The sequence below is a fragment of the Vulpes lagopus genome, chromosome 21 (genome assembly GCF_018345385.1).
Source record: "Vulpes lagopus strain Blue_001 chromosome 21, ASM1834538v1, whole genome shotgun sequence".
In the NCBI taxonomy this organism is placed as follows: Eukaryota; Metazoa; Chordata; class Mammalia; order Carnivora; family Canidae; genus Vulpes; species Vulpes lagopus.
Genome location: NC_054844.1, coordinates 25,887,509 through 25,912,638, shown reverse-complemented (window position 1 = coordinate 25,912,638; position 25,130 = coordinate 25,887,509). Strand labels below are relative to the sequence as shown.

The 25,130-nt window shown below is 42.8% G+C and overlaps 1 protein-coding gene across 6 annotated transcripts; it reads left to right on the top strand.

Annotated features, from left to right (window-relative positions):
• The first annotated feature begins 10,663 nt into the window (after positions 1-10,663).
• PTHLH (parathyroid hormone like hormone) lies at positions 10,664-24,027 on the top strand. 6 transcript variants are annotated; one of them, XM_041735469.1, is made up of 6 exons: positions 11,524-12,077; positions 12,919-13,150; positions 13,265-13,547; positions 13,773-13,895; positions 19,777-20,199; positions 23,591-24,027. In XM_041735469.1, exons 4-6 carry the CDS (start codon positions 13,795-13,797, stop codon positions 23,598-23,600), a joined length of 534 nt encoding a protein of 177 aa, XP_041591403.1. In that variant the 5' UTR covers positions 11,524-12,077; positions 12,919-13,150; positions 13,265-13,547; positions 13,773-13,794; the 3' UTR covers positions 23,601-24,027. The 6 variants fall into 6 exon arrangements, with proteins under 6 accessions (XP_041591408.1, XP_041591403.1, XP_041591404.1 ...); XM_041735470.1 differs by lacking the exon at positions 11,524-12,077 and adding an exon at positions 12,086-12,279 and having other exon boundaries at positions 13,265-13,425; XM_041735468.1 differs by lacking the exon at positions 11,524-12,077 and adding an exon at positions 12,086-12,279.
• Positions 24,028-25,130: the final 1,103 nt, after the last annotated feature.

Below are 25,130 nucleotides of genomic sequence, written 5' to 3'. Positions count from 1 at the left end.
ATCACAATAATGTTTCTTTATGGAGCATTTGAGAGTACCTAATGAATGAGCAATATTCCCATGGAGACTTGGAAAGTACAATGTGCTTACAGCCTGGCTGAATGACACTAGGGAATATTCTTCCATTGAAATTGTTGAACACCCTGATTTTCACTATTTATGCATTCACAGATGCTCTGATGATTTGAGTTTCTTCCTGTAAATCAAGAGTACAATGCCCTGTTAAACACAGGATTGTGTAAAGTCCCTTTTAAAACTAACACTTAGGGTCATGTTGCTCTATTATCTCCAGTTTATAATATGAAAGTTTCTGTTACCCTTGGCTCTCTATGGAAAATGTTGCCAACTTTTATTCTTCTAACAGCATCTATTAGAGTTGGAGATAGGCTCCATTCAAATACTCTTCCTGCCAAGAACTCTAGGCCAAGATCTATGATGACTGAACAGGACAGTAACTATGATTTTCAAGTTCTATCCCATGATGAGTTCTTGACAGGTAATGCAATGTTGCTTGCATTTTAGGTTTTAAACATTGAGCTATGCCTTTCTTGTCAGGATTGAAAAAAAAAAAAAGCTTTCATGCATTCACAGATGTCTGAAACTCCAATGAAATGTCATATACAGTATTATACAAGATAGGATTTTATAGATCAGATTTATTTTAGGTGTTTAATATAATTCTGCATTCTTTTGAATTAACGTAGCAAATATATTAAGCTCATAACTCCATGGTGAAGTGGAAGACTATTGCTCAGTGCTATTGTAAGGAAAATGTAGCACTTAAACCACAGCTATAACAGGTCATTTGAGGGGAAAATGTGGTTTCAAAAAATAACTGAAAAATGCATTCATAGGCATTATTATACAATTGAATGTGGCAGTCAGGGAAAAGAGTAAGGAACTGACTCAGGTATGATACTATTCTATCCAACTCATCTGCCATGACAATAAAATGTATTTACTTACTGTAGGAAAAAAAGACAAATTCAACATACGTAAGGCTTTGGTTGATTAATGATTGAGCTATAATGGAACCACTTAAAGGACAATAGCCAGCTTTTCCTACTAGTAGGAATCCTTACTGGGGTGTGGTAAAATAACATTCTCCATTCTGACTGTATGATCTGATAATAGAGACTATTCTAATTGTGTTATAGTTTGGGAGGTAAAATAAATGCATGCAGGAATAAAAATAGGACCTGCCTTTGATGGTAAAAATAATTCATTTCTGAACAAGTCTAACTTCTTATTACGTAGCATATTTTAAAAGATTATTGTGTTTAAACTGACGTTATTTTCATTTGTCAGTAATCCTTTAGTTTATTGATATAAGTGTGTGGCACTCACGAAGAAAATTGCTGACTCAGGGTAGAAATCTGTTTTATAAAAAAAAAAACACATAAGTATGTATATGTACCACGATAAGTATTTAGAAAAAAAGTATTTGCACCTTTTAATTTTCATTCATTCTCTCCTTTGAAATATTTATTGACTTCTGGAGGTGGGTGGGGTGACAGGCTAAATGGGCACACTGTAAGGAGGGCACTTGTTGTGATGAGCACAGGGTGTTATGCATATGTGATGAATCACTAAATTTTATTTCAAAGCCAATAATATACTATATGTTAACGAACTTGAATTTAAATGAAAAAAAATATTTTATTGACTTACAACCACGTGCCAAGTGTTACTCTAGGTTCTGGAGGTATAATAAAGACAGATGAATTATTGGCCTTTAGAGTTTGTATTTATTCCAGTGGGAAGAGATAGACAATAAACAATGTGAGTAAAATATTTAATATATCAAAATTTAAAGATTTATAATAAAACATTAGTGAGATGTTTAGTAAATAAGAATAGATTCAAAGTCCTAAAGAGACTGTAGATCCCATATCATTAGTATAATCCCAGAATTTACCACAGTGCCTGACTTAAGAGATATTCAAGAAATGTTTATTGATTATCCTCTTTCTTCCAAAAAAGGTTTGAATTAACTTAGGTAAAGAATATAGCCTAAGCAATAAAGGAAGAAATAGAGTCATGATGTATGGCTCTTTTAAAATACAGGATTTAGACATAGTAGGTGGTCAATAGCTTAAATGAAAGTATATTTGATAGCAATTTTCCCAAAATGCATACATATTTTTACAAACCTTTTTCAAAAATACACTACATCCCTTATCAAAAATTGAGAGGGGGCAGGTCCAAATGTGATTTTTGAAAGAAAAGGGGGATCTTAGGATCATGAGATTGAGTCTGAGTCCTGCCTGGACTCAGCAGTGAGTCTGCTCCCTCTATCACTCTCTCCTTCTGCCCCTCTTCCCAATTGCACATTCTCTCCCTAAAATAAATAAATATATATTTTTTTAAGTTTCAAGAGTAGAACTTGGTTGGCATAAATTAGAATTTTAATAAAAGTTGACATAAGACCATCAGATAAAATTAATTCTTGGACTATTTCTATAGGGTGGTAATAGGCTCATACAATCAGCATTTTTTAAAATATTCTTTTTTAAATTTTAGTCTGTAGAGTTAGACCATCCTATGGCTTGCTTTCCAGAAAAGATGTTTCATGCCTCAATAACCCTTGATCAAAGAATGGTTCTTCTCAACCTCTTCAACTAAATATATAGCTTTCAAGAACCCACATGGATGAGTGGAGAGCACACCAGTTGCCTAACCAGTCACATTAGCCAAATCAACCCTAACAGATCAATGGATATGAAATGTGGCAGCCAGAGCCTACATCATACTAGAGGTAATGTAATGTCAGACAAACTTAATTCAGGTCCCAGTTCTAGTAATTATCTACGGTAGTTTGGGCAGCAATCTATGGCAAATGAAATGAAAAGTCTTTGCCATCCTAAGGATAAAAGCTCAATAATATTTGTAATTATTATTGAATGTGGAGAGCATCTGAGATAATTTGGAGACTACATTTCTGGAACATCAGTAGGAAGGAAAATTAAGAAAAATCGTATGGTAAGGTGAAAAGAGTAGACTTCCTGAAACTTTGGAGTAGGAACTAGATAGGATCTTTAGATAAAACAATCCTCTCAAGAGGGAGGCAGGTGTTGCTTACCTAGAGAACAACTGAGATGCTCTGGATGGTGAAAAAAGATATTAGAATGGCATAGAAGTAAGAGTCAAATTGTTCTACACAAGTCCAGATCAACATGTATGGAGGCTCCTCCCTAAATGTGTGGGGGTGTTCAAGAGATTTTTCAACCTGAGGCCAGGATAGCTCATCCCCTTCTTTGAAAAAGATCTGAAAGTTAACATGGTGAAAAAGAAAACTACCTTCCCATGTATTACAGGTAATGGGAGGAATGATGGGGTAGGCATGGGGATTCTTATTGATAAAGAAGCCCTTCCTTTAGTTTCTTCTTCCCTCCCTTCTTCTCCTTCCATCTTCTCTTCCTCTTCCTTCCTTCTATTTTCTCTTTTCTCCCCTACCTCGTTCTACAAGGGTCTAGAAGATGGAGTGATTTCCTCCTTGTTATTTGCCACTGGATTCTGGATTAGTCAGGTGCTGAAAGATGCTTTCAGGTTTTGGTTTGCTTGAATTAGTCTGATGTATTTTTCATTCTTCCTTTCTACATCTCCTAATGTAGAAAAGTGCCGCATTTGGATGAAAAATACATGGGTCATCAGACAAGTTCTCCCATTGGAGAACAGGAAACGAAACTTGTGATGACTGTGAATGAACTCTCTGAGAACCAAATGAAAATCACAGAAATAGAAACCAGATGTAAGCAATCATGAATCCAGGGCAATACTCTGCCTCCAATTTATTTTTAGCAGAAATGTTATTAAAGTCTTTTCAGTACCGTAATTAATTTTCAAGGATTGCCATTAACCTCATAGTGTAAAATGGGACAAGAAAAACTTTTTGCATATAAGGTTTACTGGGAAATATTGATTTTTAAAGTAGTTTGCTATGTGTTGGGTGTTTGGTGGGGGTGTTCTACGGTTTTTCGTTTTCCCAATTTGACCTAGGAGTAATGAATCTCTCACCAGAATGTAATCCGTCTTTAGATAATAGTGGCTGTTTATATATTTAGGATGTGTCAACCTCCTCAAGGCTGGGAAGTATCATAGCCTAATATAATATTTGGCTTTCAAGTTTTGGGTGTGCAACAAGAGGACCAACAGTCTTGTTGGCTAAAATCAACCCAAGGTATTAGAGTTTGGACAAGAACTTGGCCTGCCCATGCCAGAGGGAATACAAGTACCTTCTTTCAGGCTCTGAATGAAATCATTAATTATGTCAGCAGCTCCAGCGATAGACCTGGAGACACTTTGCACTACTTAGCAAACAAGCTACCTTCTCAACTGTTTAGAAGTCTGGGGAAGATCTTAAAGATCTGTACTCACTGTACTTACACAGCTCTTTCCCTGCAAATCCTCAGACTCTCCTTGATCCTGTGTCTCTTTGGTTTTACCACACCGGGGTTGGAATGAGATGAGGGAAATATGTGGCTATGATGCCCAGACTGTGTATTATAGAACTAAAAGAACATCCTGGTGCACCTCGACAATGAAACTCTTTTAAAATGAGGGTTTTTTGGAACCATATCAACCACACTTGAGTTCCTGCTCCATTTAAGGCCATCATAGGTCTTTTAAGGAGTAATTTAACTGCTATAGGCATGTACATTTTTGCCTGTTAAGAACAGCTTTACAAAGAATATGACCTGTGTTTATAGGACAAAAAAAATTTTTAATCCTTTCCACAAAAAGCGGCTTCTTTTTTTTTTTTTACCATTAAAAATACTTTGGCAGTTTTACATATAATTACAGCTTAGCAGGATGAGAATTAAAGGAACAAAGTGCAAGAAAATTCTGCTAAGGTCAGTCTAAATTTTCTTAACATAAGTACTTTCACATAGTAATTGACTTCAGTATATTATGATACATCAAAAGTCCACATTTTCCCCCCTCACTTACCAGTCTCTGGGCAGTGAAGCACAAATGAAATGGAGAGGGAAATATCTTCAGGGAAAGTATGTAATACATGCACTTAGCATGAAGGAAAGAAGCTTTTGAGACTGAATGAGACACAGGATGCCCCCAAATCCACCACAATTTTAAAAAGAATATGCTTTACAAAAAAAAAAAAAAAGGTTCCCAGTAGCAGATCAAAGAGCTTTATAAACAAATTTTGAAAAACAGATCTAAAATAATTAAAACTACACTTTCATTTCTCAAAAGTGCAAGTGGGAAGGGCTACAATTCAATTTGATTCTACAGATACCTCCAGATACTCTGGGCGCATAACAGTGTTGGGCACATTGGGAAGGTAAGCAGAATACAAATGAGAAACTGATAGATTTTTTAAATTATTGTTGTTTTTAGGTCATAGACAATTATACCAATTGAGTATTTTGCTCTTGAAAGCAGAAAAAACAGTCCAGCAGGTTTAACGGAGCTGCTGGTGAGAAGGATTAAAACCCTCCCTAATAAATTTATCAAATTTAATGGATAAAAGAACGAAATCTTAAAAATCTAATAAATGAGCTGTTGAGGAAAACTAATTTTCTAAAAATAAAGAAACTGGGAGACTTAGATAAACTTCGAAGGGAGAATTCTCAATTGATATCACCATGGGACAGAGGAAAATGCTAAGCTACCAATGAGAGGAGGAGAAGTAGGGGGAAGAAGCTCCTTAAGTTATGAGCACATAAAGGATAGAAGAATGAAATCCATTTATATCATTTTATTTTTTTTTCTCCTTTTGATGAAAGGAGAGTAAAGAGGTGTATAGGGGGAGGTTTACTATCAAAGAATTCATAGGACAAAACTAATCTAGATTACAAAATAATAATACTAAAATATTATTATTCCAGTTTCATAATTTTCAAGGAACTGGGTACACATTTAAGTCTTATTTCATTCACTTTGATAGAAAAAGGGAAAGTAAAGGCTTTATATCAATTTTATTGACTTGGGAAAATACTTGGAAGAATATATAGAAAGACTCCACTTTCTTCATTATTTTATTTTTGTAGATCCAGAAACTGAGAGACAAGCTATGAAAAAGTACTGAATCATCACACTTTCTTTTTTAAATTAGGCATTCTCAAGGTGGTTTATCAGCACATACACACTCTCTCTTTTTTTTAAGTACCGCACCACCATAAGAAAGAAGGGTAAAAACAAGTAATGTGTTCCAATCTGATATCTTCTGATTTATACAGAAATATATAAAAGGATCTGTTATGTACTGGATGCTAATTAGATATGCCCTCATAAATAAAGGCACAAAATTCAAATAAAAGCTATAAATGTTTACAACATATATTTTTAAATTTTCCTTAGTATTTAAGGGAATTCGTTATTCAGATGAAAATGGAATGGCTGATAGAGATAAGGGGTGAGAATTTTTTTTATAAATTTATTTTTTATTGGTGTTCAATTTGCCAACATATAGAATAACACCCAGTACTGAGCCGGTCAAGTGCCCACCTCAGTGCCCGTCACCCAGTCACCCCCACCCCCAGCCCACCTTCCCTTCCAGCACCCCTAGTTCGTTCCCCAGAGTTAGGAGTCTTTATGTTCTGTCTCCCTTTCTGATATTTCCCACTCATTTTTTCTCCTTTCCCCCTTTATTCCCTTTCACTATTTTTTATATTAAGGGGTGAGAATTGACAAGAGAAATTAAAAGGTAAGATGTGGTGACAAAAAAGGCGAAACATTCTTTGCCATACACATGTATACGAGCTTAACTGAGTTCATAAACAAATATGTCACAAGAACTGGGCAAAATCGACTTCAGTAGAATGGACCTACGGTATCGCATATTCCATGGGAATTTTTCTGTTTCCTCCTTTCCTCCTAAGAGTGGCAATCACAGGGTTCTAGGGCTCTGGTGAATAATAAAGAAGCCTGTCCTCTGAGCAATAATACTCAACACAGGACCCCAAACACCCCCTAGGAAAGCTCTGAGACATCCGACGATCTCCCAGAAGCAGTTTCCCAGTCAACAAAGTGGTTTTGTGGACATCCCCATAGCGATACTCCCCGGCTTCTCCAGGAGAAGCCTACCAAGACCCTCACGCTCCTTCATTTGAGGAGGGAACCTTGGAACAGGGAAGGGCAGGCAGCAGTAGGCTGCTGGATGGACCAAGGTTTCTCAAAGCAAGCTAAACGTGGCCCGAGGGGGGAGAGACACCTGCAGGAAGGAGCTAAAAGGAAACCCACAATTTGGACTTCAGAGTTGGTTTCCGTCTATCTCTGGAGTCCTGCCTCTGTGACACAGCGTCCTGGAGTCGTGCAAACGAGCACACCGAGCCTCGTGCCCGGTGCGCAGCGGCTGGTGGCGGGCAGGCCCGGGCGTGGGGGGTCCGCGCGTCGCCGGGACCGCCCGACACGCACGTCTAGGGCTCTTAACCACCATGGACAGCTCACTGGCTTCCCCCAGCCGGCTCCGCGCCGCTCGCAAACTCCACGGGAGCCACCGGCTCGCTGGATTCCTCTGCCCTGGAGACAGGCCACGTGTCCCACGCTCTGCACACCCCCCGCGATCGCCAAGTGCAGCCACTGAGCCGCTATATAGAGGCGGAGCGGGCTTGGAGGATGAGCAGCCCTCCTTGCCCGCACCCCGGTCCTGTAAGGTACCCCTGGATTCGAAGAATCAGACGGAGAGAGTTGGCAGGGAGGACTTCGTTCCAAGTCCCTTCATTTCCTCTCCTCGCCGGCGCGGCCCCTCACCCCGCCTTGGCTTCGCGGATCGTGTTAAATGAAATAAAACAGACGGGCCCCGGGGCTCCGGAGCTGTAGGGACGGGAGGGGCCTGGCGGGCCGGGGGCTGGGCGCGGCGCTCCGGGAGGAGGGAGCCGTCCCCGCACAGCGCCCCGCGGGGACCCGGACCCGGGCCGGGCCGGGGCGCAGAGGGGGTGGCGGTGGCAGGGTGGGGTGCATCTGCCCCCACCCTTCTCCTCCCCCACCCCACCCCCACCCCCACCGGGAATTTGTCGTCACCGTCTGCCAGGGGCTTATGTCAAGTTTGAGTCATAGATTGACCAGGAGGGAAAGGGAGGGGAGAGCCCCACTTGGAGGAAGTTCGCTCGCGCCTTCGGACCCTGTCCTCGGGTCACACACTGTTCCCGAGGCTTCCTTTCGCCTGCAGCCAGGAGCGGGGCGGGGGGGGGGGCTCCCGCGAGGAGGGGGAGGGCTGGGAGGGCGACTCTGACTGTACCCCGGAGCGAAACCACGCGCAAAACCCAGCGAGACGGGGCGGGGCGCGAAGGCCTGGTTTCTACGGCTCGGGACAGAGTGTGCGACGAGCCTGAATCCAGATTCCCAGGGAAGGAAGCCCCCCAAACCCGGGAAACACAGCTAGACTTGCCAACGGGCTCCCAGGCTTCTGAACTTTGCAGCAAGCCTAGGATCCCCCGGAGCCAAGCCAGCATCCTACATGGGGGGGGGGGGGGGGGGGGGCTAGATAGTATCTGCAAAGGGGCGAGCTAATTCTGTAGCGAGAGGTGGGGGGAGGCTGATAAAGGCCGTTGAGGGGTGCGCACGCTTCTTCCGAGATCCTCTTTCTCTAAGAGACCCACACCTCGCCTTGCTGCGTCGGGCCGGGGCGCAATGACGGAGGCGGGATACCCCGCAGAGGGAAGGCGCAGCTCTCCTGGAGGCCTTGCTTCTTAAAGGAGTCCCGGGAAGGGCGAGCGGAACCCGACGACACCGTCCTCACAGGCTGAAAGCGCAACAGACACGACGCCCATCTAAGCGAGGCTGCTGGATGTCTTTGTGCCGGAGGCGATGGGCATCCTACTAGGATCCTAGTAGGATGCCCTACTCTGGGCGCTGCTCTGGGGAGAGGTTGAGAGCTGCCCTGTTTTGCAGGGGTGGAGAATGGTGTTGGGGAAGTAAACAGCTTTCCAGGTCCCAGTGACTCCCGAGCTGGGGGTGGGGGCAGCGCCTTGCAGACAGCAGGGCTCTCACATTTTAAGAAAGGACAATTCTTCTACTCACAGAGGAGCTGGGACCCGGCCAGGAAGGCTGTGTGGCACCGCTCCACCGGAGATCAGTTGCAGGTTGAGGGGTTGTCCTGTGAGCCAGGTGGGGCTCTCCCTGTGGTCTCGCACAAGTTCAGAGTTGCCTACTTCCCGGAGCCAAGAACTGGGCCCAGCCAAGGGCATCCATCAGGCATCAGTCCAGGATATCAGAACTCCTGTTCCTAACCGCTCCCCAACTCCCCCCCATCCCCAACCCCCACCTCACCCAACACACACAGAAGCACCATCCCTGGCCAGAAGACTCCTCAGAGGAGTTATGATGGTCATGGGTTTAGGAGGTGCACACGTGCTTGACCATGGTGAACGGGCCCCTAGACACCTAAAGACCTTCTGAGCTCACGTTGCCTTGCGGTGTCAGAGAAAAGTGCCGCACTGCTGAACTTTCTGGTCCTGTTTGTGGAAAGCTGAGCATTGCCCAGGACGTAGGGAAGGTTGAGGATGGTGTGAAACCCACTTTTCCAATAAGAAAATCCCATCAGCCCGATGCATGTCTAGGCAGTGCTCCCTGAGGCAGTTCCTGCAGATGTCAGCAGACAGTCCTGTTCCTGGAGAAGACAGGCTCTAGGTCTTATCATCTAACTAGGAAGAGATTTAACAGTCACACGCCCTTTCCTAAACCTGCTTGGGATTTAAAGGCATGGCATCCCCCTTTGTGCTACCTTGAGGTCAGCTGGTAACAGCCTCCTCTCAAGTCTCAGACCGCATTCTAGCAGAATCAAGTGGTAATTTTACTTGAGGTAATTTTGCAAACTTCCCTATGTAAACAAAGAAAAAGTTAGGAGAAGGGATGAGTTTAGTTGTTTGGTTTCATAGAATTTAAAAAAAAAATACCTTGGAACTACTGGCAAATGTTATTGGTAATAAGACAAGGGATGCTGATTGGCCATAAGGGAATTTCTGAGCCCAGATGCACTGCTTAAAGAGCTCTAGGTACCTTTTTGGTTAGTATATTTATTTGCTGGTTGTTGGGGCTGAGGAGGGGAAAAAGAGAGATGAAAAAGCGAAACATAAATGTTAGGGTTTTTTTGTTTTACCGAATTGCAGTAGTAAATATCCCTGGAGATATACATCAATTGGTTATTTTAACATGAATTGGGGAGTAAAGGTGAACTTAAAAATTTAGAAATCTCTTAAAACTGGCATATAATGCTGCCATGAGGGACTGGAAGATGGGAGTCTGGGGCTTGCTCATGAGCTAGGCATTCGTGTAGGTGTAGATCTCACAATGCTAACCTGTCTTCACATGGAAATACTTCAGATTAAAGACAGGCCTTCAAATCCTCCTATTTGCTAAGGTGCATTTAGGTGAAAGCAAGGCCTAAGCAGACATTCAGCCTCTGTTGGCACTCACTCTACGCCTAAGCCCAGGGGGGGAAAAAAAACCCAAACCCTCCTAGTGTGGAGTCATCTCATTTGTAGTCATGTGTTCTCAGCATTATCATGGAGGTTATTCAGTTATATTGGGAATGAGATTATGATGTCAGAAAATATCCTTTTCAGAAAGGCAGAAAGGCAGGGTCCCGAGTATATATTGAGGAGAATCTCTGCTTGAAGTAACAAGGCAGCTTAGAAGAGCTACCTGCTTTCTAATAATTGCCTTTAGTGAGAATAGAAAAGCTTCCTTAGGAAGTTTTTCATTCATTTAAGACTTCATTTTACTCTTTTGAAGCAAAAAAAAAAAAAAATTTAATTTCTGGAAGAGACTGCTGAGAAGATCCCCTTCGTTTGGCCAGAAGAGAAGAGAGGACTGTAAATCAAGGAAAAGGTGAAGTAATACATTATGAGGAAGCTTCAGGATTCCAAGTATATAAAGACTATTTATTTTTCCTGTGTCTATATTTTCTCTTTTTGTGGAGGAGAGGAAATTCTAAAAATATTTGATAGATGTTTTGCCATTAACACCAGAAGAGTGTGTGGGGGAAAAGAAAGGAGGGAGAGGAGGGTCAATTTTGTTTCATTAGTAGAAAAAGCAACATAAATCAAAGCAGTCTATTGATGCCAGTCTTTAATTTATAGTGTTCTCAGACTATAATGAATTTATTTATGGCCTAAGTGATTTGATATTTTCGATCTGACTTTTAACCTTTTATTGGGAGAGGGTTGACTTTTTAAAGCCTGGGTAGTTTAAAATTTGGCTAAGTACCTTTGGGTTGTTGTTGTTTTTTTTTTTTTTTTTTACTGTGGAAGCAAATATTATCATTTTAATATTAAGCAACTTGCAAGTATTAAATAGTTCATTTGTGATTTACTTTTTCTTTCTAGATTTTTTTCCTCCTTCAGATCTAACGGTTACATTAAGGCTCCTGCTTCTTTTTGGAAAGAAATTATTATAAATCAGAAAGCGTCAGGGGTTCAAAGGTTGACATTTCTGAGCGCTGATACTTTGTCTTTTCATGCCATGCAAACAGATCTAACATTTAGAAATTCTTAAACGAGGGAATTGTGGAAATTCCCAGATTTTTTTTTTTTTCCAGTGGGAGGAAGCCAAGTTTTTTAAGTATGGAGTTTAGAGTCATCAAATGAGGGAGAAAGAAAGGAGCTTGTAAGAAGGGGTGACTCCCACCCAAACTAAGCAGCTAATGTGAACTGCTGACTCTCTGCACTAAGGAGGGGGAGAGGGAGCCGAGCCCCGCGAGGGAGAGGGCGCTGTTTCACCCACCGTCGGTGAAATCTGTGCAGCCTCCGCCAGGAAGCCGGGCTTGATAAAGGTCAGGCTCCCGAAATCGTCCCAAGCCTCCCTGAGCCTTCCAGAGAGCGCTGTAACGTACCCGTGGGGTTGTGTCTAGAAGACGAGCATCCCCTGAGCGGCTCCCACTCCCCGCGTTCCTGTCCGAGCCGTAGAGTCCGCGGGGCGGGCGTCGCAGGCGCCGCGGCGCTTTCCGCGGAGGATACTGCCCAGTAGTTCGGGGCCGTCCTTCTTCCCCGCCCAATAGTTCGGGAAGAGTCCCCCGCTTTCCCTTCGCTCCTCCGGGGCAGAGCCGCGCACACAGCAGCGATAGCTCCGCTTCGTCTGCGGGCTGAAGCGACACGGATAGAGTCATCCCAGAACATGTAACAGGGGCAGGGCGGGGCCGCGGTGGGCTGCGGGCGGGAGCGCAGGCGGCCGCGGCGGGCGGCTCAGTCCTGCGGGTGGGCCCGAGGGTCGCCCCTCGGCGCTCCAAAGGGGGGTCTGCAGCGCGCGCGGGTCTCCCGGGACCACCTCCAGACGCCCTCGGCTGTTCCAGGACAGCAAGACACGCAATCCCGACCTCAGGTCCGAAGTCTGCCTGACTCTTCCAAGCTTAGGCTCTGCACCCCCCTCGTGCACCCCCCTCCTTAGCCGATGCTCCGCACCCAGCGGGTCCCCCGGAAGGGCCGGGGAGGAGGGTTCCCATCTCGCTCCCGAGCTCCCGTTGCAGTCGGGGCTCCTTGAAGCTCCCCGCGGAGGAGCCCGGGCGCCCGCGCCCTGCGGCCCCTGCTCCCCGGCGGCCTCGGCGGCCTCGGCGCCCGCGGGTCCAGCCGGGCGCGGCCGCTGCGGCGCGCGGGGAGCCGGGGCCGCTCCGGGGCCGCCCGCGCGCCCTCGGGGACCTCCGCTCGCCGCTCCGCCGCGCAGCCCCCGCGGGGACGAGCGGAGCCGCCCCCGCCCCCGGCCCCGGGACGGCGCGGCTGGACCGGCGCCCCGGGGTGGACGCGGGTGGGCGCGGTGGGCGGGGTGGCCGCGGTGGGCGCGGTGGGCGGGGTGGGGGGGCTCGGCCGCCTCCGGGCCGCTCCGCCGCTCGCCGCGCACTCCCAGCCCCGGGCTCCCCGCCCCCCGCCCCCCGCGCCCGCGCCCGCGCCCGCGCCCTCGCCCTCGCTCGCCCCGCGCGCGTTCCAAGGGCGCCACCTCTTTGCGACTAGCTCACTTCTCCGGCAGGTCTGCCCGGGAGCGTGTGAACCTTGCTGCGCCGGGCTCCCCGCTCGCCTCCAACCTGCGCCGCCCGGCCCGCGTGCCTCCCCGCCCGTGACGCGGCCGCCGCCTCCCCTGCGCGCGCCGCCCCCCGCCCTCCCGGCCACCTGGCCCTCCCGGTCGACGACACGCGCGCTCGAGGCTTGTTCCCAGGGTGTGCGGGATCAGCTTTCCGGAAGCACCCAGCCCACCAGAGGAGGTAGACAGACAGCCATGTATATATACGCGGGCCTCCCCGAGTGGCTCTGCAGCCAGACGGCCTAGTTCGCAAAGAAGCTGACTTCCGAGGGGGAACTTTTTCTTCTCTTTTTAGGAAGGGGTCAGCTCGGCTCCACGAACCCAGGAGAACCGCCGGCCAGATCTAGTGAGACATTGCTAGGGAAGACGTGTCCACACGCTGCTCATCCTCGATGCGTGTAGAAAAGCATTTCATTGTGGTTGCTATTTCAGAGGACCGTCTCTGATTTTGTTTTGGTTTGGTTTTTTCTTTTTCTTTTTTTTTTTTTTTTTCACCCCCCCCCCCCCCCCCCTTTTGGTCCCTTTTCGCCTGTGTGATTTTGGGAAAAGCACAGTTGCAGTAGCTGATTCCTAAATAAGTAAGTGCTGGGAGGCTTCAGAGAAAGTTGCGTGTGCTCTTTTTTCTTTCTTTCTTTTCTTTTCTTTTCTTTCTTTTTTTTTTCTTTTCTTCTTTTCTTTGCAACTTGGGAGATGCCCTTGGGGTTGAAGAGGCTGCTGGAGAGCCAGCTAAAACGGGGAGCGTGGTAGTCCGGGGGAGATGGGGATTGCGGGCTGACCCCTCGGGCCCTTTCGCTCTGTTGCAGGTCCCGCGAGCGAGAGGGGACGATGCTGCGGAGGCTGGTTCAGCAGTGGGGCGTCGCGGTGTTCCTGCTGAGCTACTCGGTGCCCTCCTGCGGGCGCTCGGTGGAGGAGCTCGGCCGCCGGCTGTAAGTGCCCCCGCGCTCCCCGGGGCGCCGGGCGAGGGCTGGGACGGGCAGGGGGAGAGGCCGCCAGGCTGGGGCGCTGCCGAGGGCTCGCAGCGGTCACGGATGCTCCCTGCCCGACTCCGAAAGCGGGGAGACCCGGCTACCTGCCGGGGGCCGAGACCGTGCCCGCAACCCCGGCGGGAGAACTGGTCGGACCTCTAGGGGAGACGGGCAGGAGAGATTAATTTTCCAAGAGTTTCCATAAGAGGGAGCGCAGAGATCTCCGCTAGACAAAGCTCATCTGCCTCCAGTGAGAAGGGGAAGGTTCCACTTTCAGGACCTGGGAAGGTTTGGGGGAACCCTGAGGATTGATTACAAGTGGGAGATAACTCGGAAGAGGCTGAGGGAGCCGGGGGGGACCTACATCTGTGTGCGTTTGATTTACATACTGAATGTGGGTGGCGGTGTGTGTGTGTGTGTGTGAAAAGCAAAAGCCTTACATCTGACTTTATTATGAATGACATAATTTTAAGCATATAAAATGGACCACATTACATAATGAAGGCATATTATATAATAAAGTAGTAACAACTTTGCAATGGCACAGCTCCAACATTAGTATTGATACAGTTCAGGAACGCTGGAGTGCTTGACTCCAAAATGAATATTGGGTGTGGAAACTTGGTTTTTTTTTTTTTTTTTCTTTCTTGGAATTATTGCTAACAGTTCTTTAATCTGGAGTCAAATATTTGCATTGTAGACTGAAAGCTTGTATGTTGGCATTCTCGTTTGGTGGTTCTCTTAAGGATAATTTTGACTTTAACATAATCATACATCTAAGCACACCAGAGAAATATTACCATGTTGTGTGACTGAAAAGTTGGAAGAGCAGTAGAGTAACACTATCTTAATAATCTGTTGGACCTAGCAGTACGGTAATGTGTGTAAATGCCTTCTTTGGGTGATCTTTAAGCTGCAGACTCAGTGTTCAGGATGGGAAAAGCATAAAAGTTTGAGAACTGAAAGGAGTTTGCCTCTGGAGAAGGAATTAAGGAGCTTTTACACCAACAATAAAAATAGCAATATCCAATATTTACAATCAAGTTCATGGTGCTTCCTTGTAAATTCCCGAGGGTGTACAAAAAGGCAACTGTTTTATATGTGCCCTTGGTCTATTATTATTACAGCAGAAAATCCTTAAATGAAATTACTTTAGACGTGTCTGAACCTTGGCACCAAAATGAAAATCTATTATGAATCTCCTAAGGCAAATTGTGTAGAACATTGTACTGAAGATAAAGCTGCATTGTATTCTTCAAATCAGCATTTTGCTGATGTATTTCTGAAAATTGTCTTCAGACTTTTTGCTCCTTTTGAGACTTGTATTAAATTATTTAAAGTCCATATATAAATATAGATGAAGAGTGAATTTTTAAAAGCACGCCTAAATACTGGCCAAGAAACAGTGTCTTGGAACTGAGCCAGTTCTTTCTTTACAGTGGCTTGAGAAATACCTGTTTTCTCTTTTGAGAAACAGTAAATGGACCATGATTAAATCCACAGTTATGACATAAAAATAGTGCTAAGTTGTCCTAAAGGCTATTTTTAACTCTTTCTTTGTTGCACCTTGCAAAATACACATCAGAAACCATTTAACATCCAGAGACTCTGTTACAGTTTTGTTTGTGGGTGAAATATAATATTGTAGTTAAACACTCACACTCAGCAGATGGTTATAAACTACCACAAAACATTCTTATAGTTAATGGCTAATAGATCATCATATTACAGCCATGGTTTTTCATGAAGGCTGAAATCATCAGTAGATGAAGATGTTTCATCAAATTATCACAGCCACATGGAGTTTAAAAAAACAAGTCATTATTTTTGCATTGCTGCCAAGTAACAGTAAATTGTGTGTGCTAGACAAAATATTAGTCTACTGTTACATGAAATCAACCTAATTTCTTGAAAGAAATATTAACATATAATCAAACATATTACACCCCAATTACTTTTCACACCAAGGATTGGGGAAATTGCTTTCGATGTTTTTCTAAGGAGGCCCTGACTTTAGGGAGCAGGGAAGAGGACCACTACAACAATAATGCTTCCTAAGCCACCCAAGGAAGCAATTATAAGTTGTGATAGTCCAGAAGATTTTAATTAGTGGAGCTAGAGTGTGAATAAATTGGAGGTTGGAGAGTGAGGTCTACAGATATTCTTGTCCCAATTCTGTCCCCCTTTTGGCAGGTAGCAACCTTTGTGTTTAAGTTAGATAGGGAATTCCCGCAGATTCAGAAACCAAAAGCATAATTGGCTGATTTGCTTAGGAGCCAGACTGGGTCTATTCCATTTAATGAAAAGCATTACTTCTGACTGAGTCATTTGGGTTGGAAGGGACTTGTGTTGAGTCATCTTCATTCTAACACCCGAACCCTGACCTGCGCATGTACCACAGAACTTTTCTTCGCAAACCCAGACTCCTTCCTAAGTAGCTGAGCATCAGCACAAGCATGCTGCTCTTTCCCGTGTTGGAAGAGGCAGTTCCATCATTCCCTTTACTCCCTGCGTTCCTTGATAGCTCCTTGAATTGACTCTCCTCCCTGAAAACTTCCTTGAGGATGATTTTTCTTTAGAGCAGAAGAGCTACATTTTGACTGAATCCATAGTTATCAGTATTAAGCATTTCCCCCATATTTCTGAAAAATTCTTTTACAATAATCACAGGCCATAAAATACCATATTAGGATTGTAACAAATGCCATGTGAACCACTGTGCTATGGGATATTTGCAGGGGAATAGAATAATAGACTGTTACTGAGGCTGTATATACAACTTAAACATTTCAGACTTCTCTAAGTTGAAAGCCTCCTTAATTTGGATTCATTGCTCCTCACCTATGTATATCAGTTTGTACATGCTAGTTATTTACCCTGATGTCAGTTCATGTCAAATTTTGAAAATAAATAAAATGCTCTATGGATCTTATTCCTTGTTGATGATAAAGATAGGATTATATTCCTGATCTTCCAATTCAGTTGCCCAGTCAGAAATCCATTCTTCACAATATTTTAAATGCAGACATCTTTGAACCGTTCGTAGTGTTAACAGCATTTCAGATTTAGCATTAAGGAAATCTGTGTTTTCTAATATTATATCAACAATTACCCCTAAAAGGCAGAAAGAAGCTTTGTACCTCACAAGAGAAATGCTATTTTAAACTGGACAGAGTTGTACCATCTTTGTAGACTTTTTATAAAACAGAAGGATAGAATGATCATTGCTTTTCTCATGAGAACCATCCTGGGAAAGTGCAGTGCTTGGGTTAAGAAGGCACTGTGACTCACAGTTGACAGGCTGGCCAAGATGACAGGCGTATATGCCAGGCAGAGGGGGCATAAGCAGTGGTGGCCTGATTAGGACAGACCGACCATTAAAACTTTTGGCTTTGGGGTTAAGCTAGAATGAGCTGTATTATACATTTGGAGAGCAATACAAATGGGGTGGTTATCTGCCAGGAATTGAGAAAGAAATAAAAACCCCCAGATACTATAAATGATCACTAGTTAAGAACTTCTTTTAATTGACGCTTTGCTAAAAGGTACTTATTCAACTGCAATACTTAGGAAATATGCAATTAATTCAGTCCTATTCTTTAAAAATGTTACTAGAGAGTATAACTATATTGTGCCCAAACCTCAAATTTGTATATTATTAAAAGTTTCCAGAATACTAGCTGTTACCATAAACTAAGTGAATTTTAATCTAGTCACATATGGCACCTTCAAAAAGGAAGAGAGACTCCTTCATGCCTCATTTAAACCAGGCTCCTGTTAAATTCCTTTCCATTAAGTCATGTCTTTTTTGAACAAGCTGCATGGCTTAAAGTTGGTCCACACACCAAAATACTAAAAGGAAGCTGGTATACTGGCTATCGGGTCTGGAGAAGTAATGCCGGTATTTTCATGTCTTACTCCTCTTTGGTTCACAGTACACCTAAGAAATCTCTCAATTTCCCCAGGGATCATCCAAACTCTAGCAATCCTAGTTCCTTATTTGGGAGATGAAAAAATGGACTTCTTGGAGCAGTAAGCTTGACCTTCAAGGAAACTGATACATTGCTACCATTTGCCCACTGTCAGGGTTTCCACCTCAGGCTTTTTACTCTGTGCCCTTCACTTCTTGGTTTCCTCAACATATACTTCTGCTTCCATAGGAGAAAGGGTTGAGGTAGTTGAAAGGCAATCTCTGACTTCCGAATCAGGGGACCTGGTTTTTAGATGCTTGGTTCTATCTGTTCTCATTTTGTGGGCAAGGGCAAGTCATTTAATCTCTCTGAACCTCAACTTCCCTACCTATAAAATGAAGATAATGCCATTTTTATCATTCTTTTTCTCTGAGGAGTTAAAAAAGCTGTACTAATGAAGGCAAATAAGGGACCCAGCGATGGTGTGTAAGAGAGGTAGGAATACATGGGAGATAGCCCTGGGAGGTTCCCTGAGACACTTGAAAATGAAGCACTCTGAAGAGTTACACAGTGGTAGAAATGGGAGTAAGGTAAGATGGGGTTGAAGCAGGGCATGATATGACTCATTAATGTATGTGACCCCTACATATGGTTCATCATATATGTGGAGAATAATGTGGATGGACATTTAAACAAGAGTCAGGCTGCCATCTGAATGGATTGATGGGAGATGAGTTTATTCTTTTCCACTATATTTTCATTAAAGTGTTGTTTAAACAGAAAAGTCGAGGAATCCCTGGGTGGCTCAGCGGTTTGGCGCCTGCCTTTGGCCCAGGGTGTGATCTTGGAGTCCCAGGATCGAGTCACACGTCGGGCTCCCTGCATGGAGCCTGCTTCTCCCTCTGCCTGTGTCTCTGCCTCTCTCTGTCTCTGTGTGTGTGTGTGTGTGTGTGTGTGTGTGTGTGTCTCATGAATAAATAAATAAAATCTTTAAAAAAATAAAAAAGAAATAGAAAAGTCACCTCATACTTGTTCCTAGAGATGTTTTTTAGGACAAAGAGAACAAGTAGAAAAGTGAATGTCTCAATTAAGGATAATAACCTCTGAAATTCTGAACTTAAAAATAACTTGATGCATGGGAGAAATAGAATCATCTCAATTTAAACACAGAGAAAACCGTTTTAAAGACACCACCCACTACTTTACAGAAAAATACACATACTCTGTCTTTCTCTGACACTTGGCTTTCAAATGTAGGTCCTTGGTAGCCTGTAGTCTATCATATTAAAATTCAGTCTGTTAGATAGTTCCCTCGACAGGCTTTACTGCTCACGTCATCCTCAGCCTTTGTTTCTTTTACCCTTATAGCTTGCAGTTCTTTGAGTTTCAGTACTATTGGTATCTTGTTAGGGGAGCAGAGTGCATGTGTGTGTGTGTGTGTGTGTGTGTGTGTGTGTGTGTGTGTGAGGTGCATGTGCCTGGGTGAGTAGTCAGGTAAATTCACCCTGAACTTAATTTCACAAGCTGGAACTTCTGGATTTATTTTCCCAACACAAGTCTGAAAAATGTGAAAATAAGTTTAGTGGTTTCTGTCCATTGCTGAGAATAACTGAATCATAATGTTTTCAGTTGAGAAGAGAGCCTAGAAATCTCTGAATCTGACTCCTTCCTTTTCAGTGGAGAGGCCGATGTTCTCAGCAAAGTCACAGATCTAGATAGAATAGCATAAATGAGATTTGGGGCTGCAGACTCCTAAGTGCCCACACTCCCTTCCCACCCTGCTCTATCCCCGCTCCACAAGCTTGCTGCCCTTCCAGCTTATACTCTGTATAGGACCAACTAGAAAACTAAAGGCCTTTCCTCTTGTCTTTGAGGTTTATACCAACAACTAAAATATTCTTTTCTTCCTCTCCTGCCTTTTTTTCTTAAAGCAAAAGAGCTGTGTCTGAACATCAGCTCCTTCATGACAAGGGGAAATCTATCCAAGACTTACGGCGACGATTCTTCCTTCATCACCTGATTGCAGAAATCCACACAGCAGAAATCAGAGCTACCTCGGAGGTTTCCCCCAACTCCAAGCCTGCTCCCAACACAAAGAACCACCCCGTCCGATTTGGGTCTGATGATGAGGGCAGATACCTAACTCAGGAAACCAACAAGGTGGAGACATACAAGGAGCAGCCACTGAAGACACCTGGCAAGAAAAAGAAAGGCAAACCCGGAAAACGCAAGGAGCAGGAAAAAAAGAAACGTCGAACTCGGTCTGCCTGGCTAAACTCTGGCGTGGCTGGAAGTGGGCTAGAAGGGGACCACCCATATGACATCTCAGCGACATCGCTGGAGCTCAATTTACGGTAACTGGCTTCTATGCCTCATAGCCTTTCCTGGGTGCTCTCAGCTGGGGTGTGTTAGCGTCCCTTCCACCATGTCCATAGGCTTGGACAAACCTAGAATGTCCTCCCTTCCTGTCCCTCTATCAATCGCTCCACAATTTAAAAGCTTACAAAAGCAAGATGGTTCAGAATATCAACTGCCTTCAAGCAGTGGCCTCTCACCCCTTAAATGCAAACAGGGGTTGGATAACCTGTTTCTCTTCGTCCACCATCACACCCCCAATACCAGTCCTTAACTACTCTACTAAAGAATTTCTCTTAGTCAGGCTTCAGAAGCCAGGGACCACCTTCACCAATTGCTGGCGAAGTGTATTTATTCCCCTACTCTCACACCTTGGCAAACTTTCTGGATCGTTTTCTCATTTCTTACTTTTTTTTTTCACTTCAGGGGCAAACACAGAAGGCTTTGAAATGATCTATGAACACTACAGAACAATACCATACCATAGACAATTCTGAGTCGGTCACATTTTTCATTTAATTATATTTAACTTGGTTCGGGCATTGCCACCAACAGGATCTTTTCTTGGTTTTTACTTTTCAGCCTAGCTCTCCCGTGGGGTTTGAAAGAGGAAACCACACAAGGACATGTCATATGCAGCTAATGATCTCGTTAATTAGAGTCCCTTGTTACTTCTGCAGGCCTTTCCTCTGACTAGTAGAGATAGGATTACGGAGTGATGTTTCAAAGGGGAGTTTGAACCTATGTACCATCACTTCACTCTTTGAGTTAGGTTGACAAAACTCATCGTTAAATTGCATATAAAATGCTAATTATCTTGGACAAATATTTCCACTTCAGTAACTAAGGAATAATAAAACTAGAGAAACCTTTAGCAGAGTGAATGACCTATTCTCCAAATACTTAATGGATCTATCATGGGTAAAGAACTCTATAAATCTTGGCTCAAAGCACATATTCAATGTATTTTGAGATAGGATCTTAACTGTACATATTTATTCCTAATGCGAGGGCTTTATTGTCAGAACCTATTTTTATCCATTGTCTTACTCTCGGTGTGTGTACATACATATGTTAGAGTTCTAAAAACAAAAGTATAATTTTTTTTTTTACGGATTTCATTTATTTAGGATTTGCAATGCTTAGAAGTATCTGGGAATTTAATGAAATTCAGCACTCATCAGTTCTTATGCCCAAAGCTACCCTAAGTTAAAGGAGATCTAGTAAAAATTAGGCAGTGGCCTAATCAAATCCAGACCCAAGACTGAAAGAAATAGAATGTTTCTACTTTCTCCTTTCTGTTCCCTGGTTGTGAGGGACATTCATGGAAAGCACTGTTTGTTTGGCAGCCGGATGTTGGCACTCTCCCAGTACAACCCAAGAGAGGTGCAGAGAAGATCGGGGAAATTTAGGAGTGTACTGATGAGAATATATGGGGCCATGCAAATGTTCTAATCCAAAGAGAATCTTTTCAGAATAACTACTTTAAAGTTTTGTAAGCAAACAGTCTTTTATTAGTGTCCTCTCTTTAGTCTCTTTGCATTCTTATACAGTGATCTGAGGTCTGATGATATGGCAAGCACGTATGTAGTATTTCTTATATGTAGTATTTCTTAAGAGAAATTATTCAGCTAACACTGGCTCCTCTGACATGAACCAGTGGGGAATATATAGTTTAAATGTTGGAAACTACGTTTTGGAATTTTTGATGTTGCAAATGAGATGTCCAGATACAGTAGGACTTATTTAATTACCATATATTTTGCCTTCATAAATACTGACTTAGAAATAATACAAAAGCTTTTAAATATTCAAAAGAGACTCTCAAGTGCTTTCATACACACACACACACACACACACAAAACATACACATATATTTTCAGGTCATGTTATATGTTTTGCTTGGCTGTTCCAAAATGTGCCATTTTAACAAGCAAACTGGCTGGACAAGGGGAAATATAATTAAAAGATCTTTTCCTTGGTCTTTTATTCCTTTTCTCTTTCTTTCCTTCTGAGGAAATAATTGTTCAAAATACTCTTCATTCCCTCCCTGCTTACATTATTCTTAAGTTAAATTCATTAGATGCTGCTCAGTACAAGAACATTTTAAAATTGATAGAGCACACAAATTATTGAGTTTTATGGTCTTTTGGATTTTATTGGTAACATACATCCACATCTACCCACCATTAAAGTTTTTAATCTGAAATTATTTTCTCTGTAATTAGGAGCTATTTTGCCATTCCAATCAAAACTATTGGTGAAGAGGCCATTTCTTAAGACATTAAAATCCTCTAAATGTTCAGCTTGTTTTTCTTTCTTCAAGCTGCACATAAAGTTCCTAACTTGTCAAGAGCTGTCTCTTCTGTAGGTCTCACTCCCATATGGGTCTGCCATCCAAAACTCTGCCTACACACTGGCTATTAATGCAATGGCACAGCCAATTGAGTTCCATTCTATAGTTGCTTCCCTAGAAACCACTAAAATAGACGACACAAGAGAAGAGAAAGGCAGAGAGAGAAGCAGAGAAAAATGCTCTTAGCCTATCTTAAAATACTGTCACTATAGTGTTTTTAGAAAGGGTTAGAAAAGGTGTCAATCCCAGATGGTAATTTATTCTGCATAATAAACACTGCTGTTTTAAACGTTAAATCAATTGATTCTTATTCTCTAATTTAAGATGGGCTTTCTCAATTTCTAATTCCAGATCAGTTCCAAAAACCAGCAGAGCGAGAGACAAATTAATTCTTAGTTTTGACCTCAAAAACTAAAATCCAAAAATAGTTTCACTCATTACTGTTTAAGGACAGCTAATGGAATGGTTGATATCAACAAATCATCAACCAAACATACGGCTTAATTATGCATCTTTCCAATATTTACTCCAAGCCACACACTCTACTGTCCTAAAAGCCATTATCTTAGTGAAAGATTGGCCACATGGAAACCTGAACAGAATAAGCAACCTTTGGATCACCTTCATCAGGGATCGCTGAGGAATAAACTTCTAGCAAGGTGTATTTGATGATGGATTGTACAACCTAGCCTTATTCCCAGACTCTCAAATGTATCCCTTCTCTTCCCAGACTTGCCAGTTGGCAGCTTTGGAAAATTCTCCCAGGGTCTCCTTCAGACAGAGATACAGAATTAGAAATGCAGGCCCTTTCTCTTCCTGCACTGCATTGATCATTTGATCATATTGAAGATCCTGCCTATAGCAAAGGTTCTGGAGAGTCAGGTGGAGCCCACTGATACCTCTTTTTGGGAATATTTACAAGAAATCCCTGGAATCTTTACCATTGTAATTCTATGTTTATTTTTTATGCCTTTTCATTTGTTAGGGTGAATTAACCTATTTTCTCCTCTTCTTTCCCTTCCTTCTCTTTTCAGGAGGCATTGAAATATTTAGCAAAGACCTTCAAAGGACGTATTACAGGATTCTGTAATAGTGAACATATGGAAAGTATTAGAAATATTTATTGTCTGTAAATACTGTAAATGCATTGGAATAAAACTGTCTTCCCCATTGCTCTATGAAACTGCACATTGGTCATTGTGAATATTTTTTTTTGCCAAGGCTAATCCAATTATTATTATCACATTTACCATAATTTATTTTGTCAACTGATGTATTTATTTTGTAAATGTATCTTGGTGCTGCTGAATTTCTCTATTTTTTGTAACATAATGCACTTTAGGTATACATATCAAGTATGTTGATAAATGACACAATAAAGTGTCTTTATTTTGTGGTTGATTTTAATAATGCCTAAATATAATTATCCAAACTGATTTTCCTCTGTGCATGTAAAAATAGCAGTATTTTAAATTTGTAAAGAATGTCTAATAAAATATAATCTAAATTACATCATGACTCAGAAAGTGAATTATGTATACCCTTTAAGATTTCTACTAGAAGGAACATGATGTAATTTTTTAACTGTATTTAAATATGGTCTTAAGTATAATATGTTTATATTGGTACATATTCCAACATTTTCACATTAGCTTTTAGTTAAAAACTACTTAAAATGTATTTCATCCAATATTTAAGTTTGATTCAATAGAATGACTGAACTACCTAGACATCTTTTATGAAGTATGTCCAGTTTGAAGTGAAGATGGGAGAGGGCAGAAAAAACAAAACAAAACAAAAAGCAGAGAAGTCAGGATAAAAGATTAAAGGAACTCAGTCCAGAGAGTCAGTCCAAGCTGAAAAAAGGGAGAGAGGCAGATTAGGAACTTTAAGGCCGGGGTAATTTTCACCAATGTAAAGCTGATTTTGAAAGAGCTTGCTCTTACTGGTAACAACAATAAGCATAAAAGGGCTACTTGAGGATTTTACCAGAGAAAGGGAAAGGGACGGAGTCCCTGGAGTTATGTGACAACTTGGGGGGGGGGGAACCCTTCACTGAGGAAGACTGCTCTCCTGTTGTATCACTCACAGCTCTGGGGACTTTGGTCACCAACAGCATAGTGTAACACCATATGAATCCCATTTCCACTGTGTCATCCTACTTGTTCCTACTTCTATGTTCAGATGAAAACAAACATTTTTCCCTCTACAGAATTTTTTCTTTAACTCTCTGCTGCTTACGACGCATCAGTAAAACAACACAACAAAACAAAAAGTCTGTGTATCAAGCAAGCACACATTTAGGAAGCATTCTGTTTATGCTCCCAATCCTGTTAGATACCTGTTAGATGTTTGGAAGATGCACAAGAAGTGAAATATTGTAATGCCCTCAAGACTCTCTCATTCTAGTGGGTAGATAGATACACACATTTATAAGAAACAACTAAATGCTGCATTCAAGAAACTTCAATGAACCAAAATTCTACGAACATTTTAAAAAGGAAATACACACACATAAGGAGACATTGGTCTGAGCAGTAGGTGATTGGTATAATGTTTCTAGGGTGTTCAAAT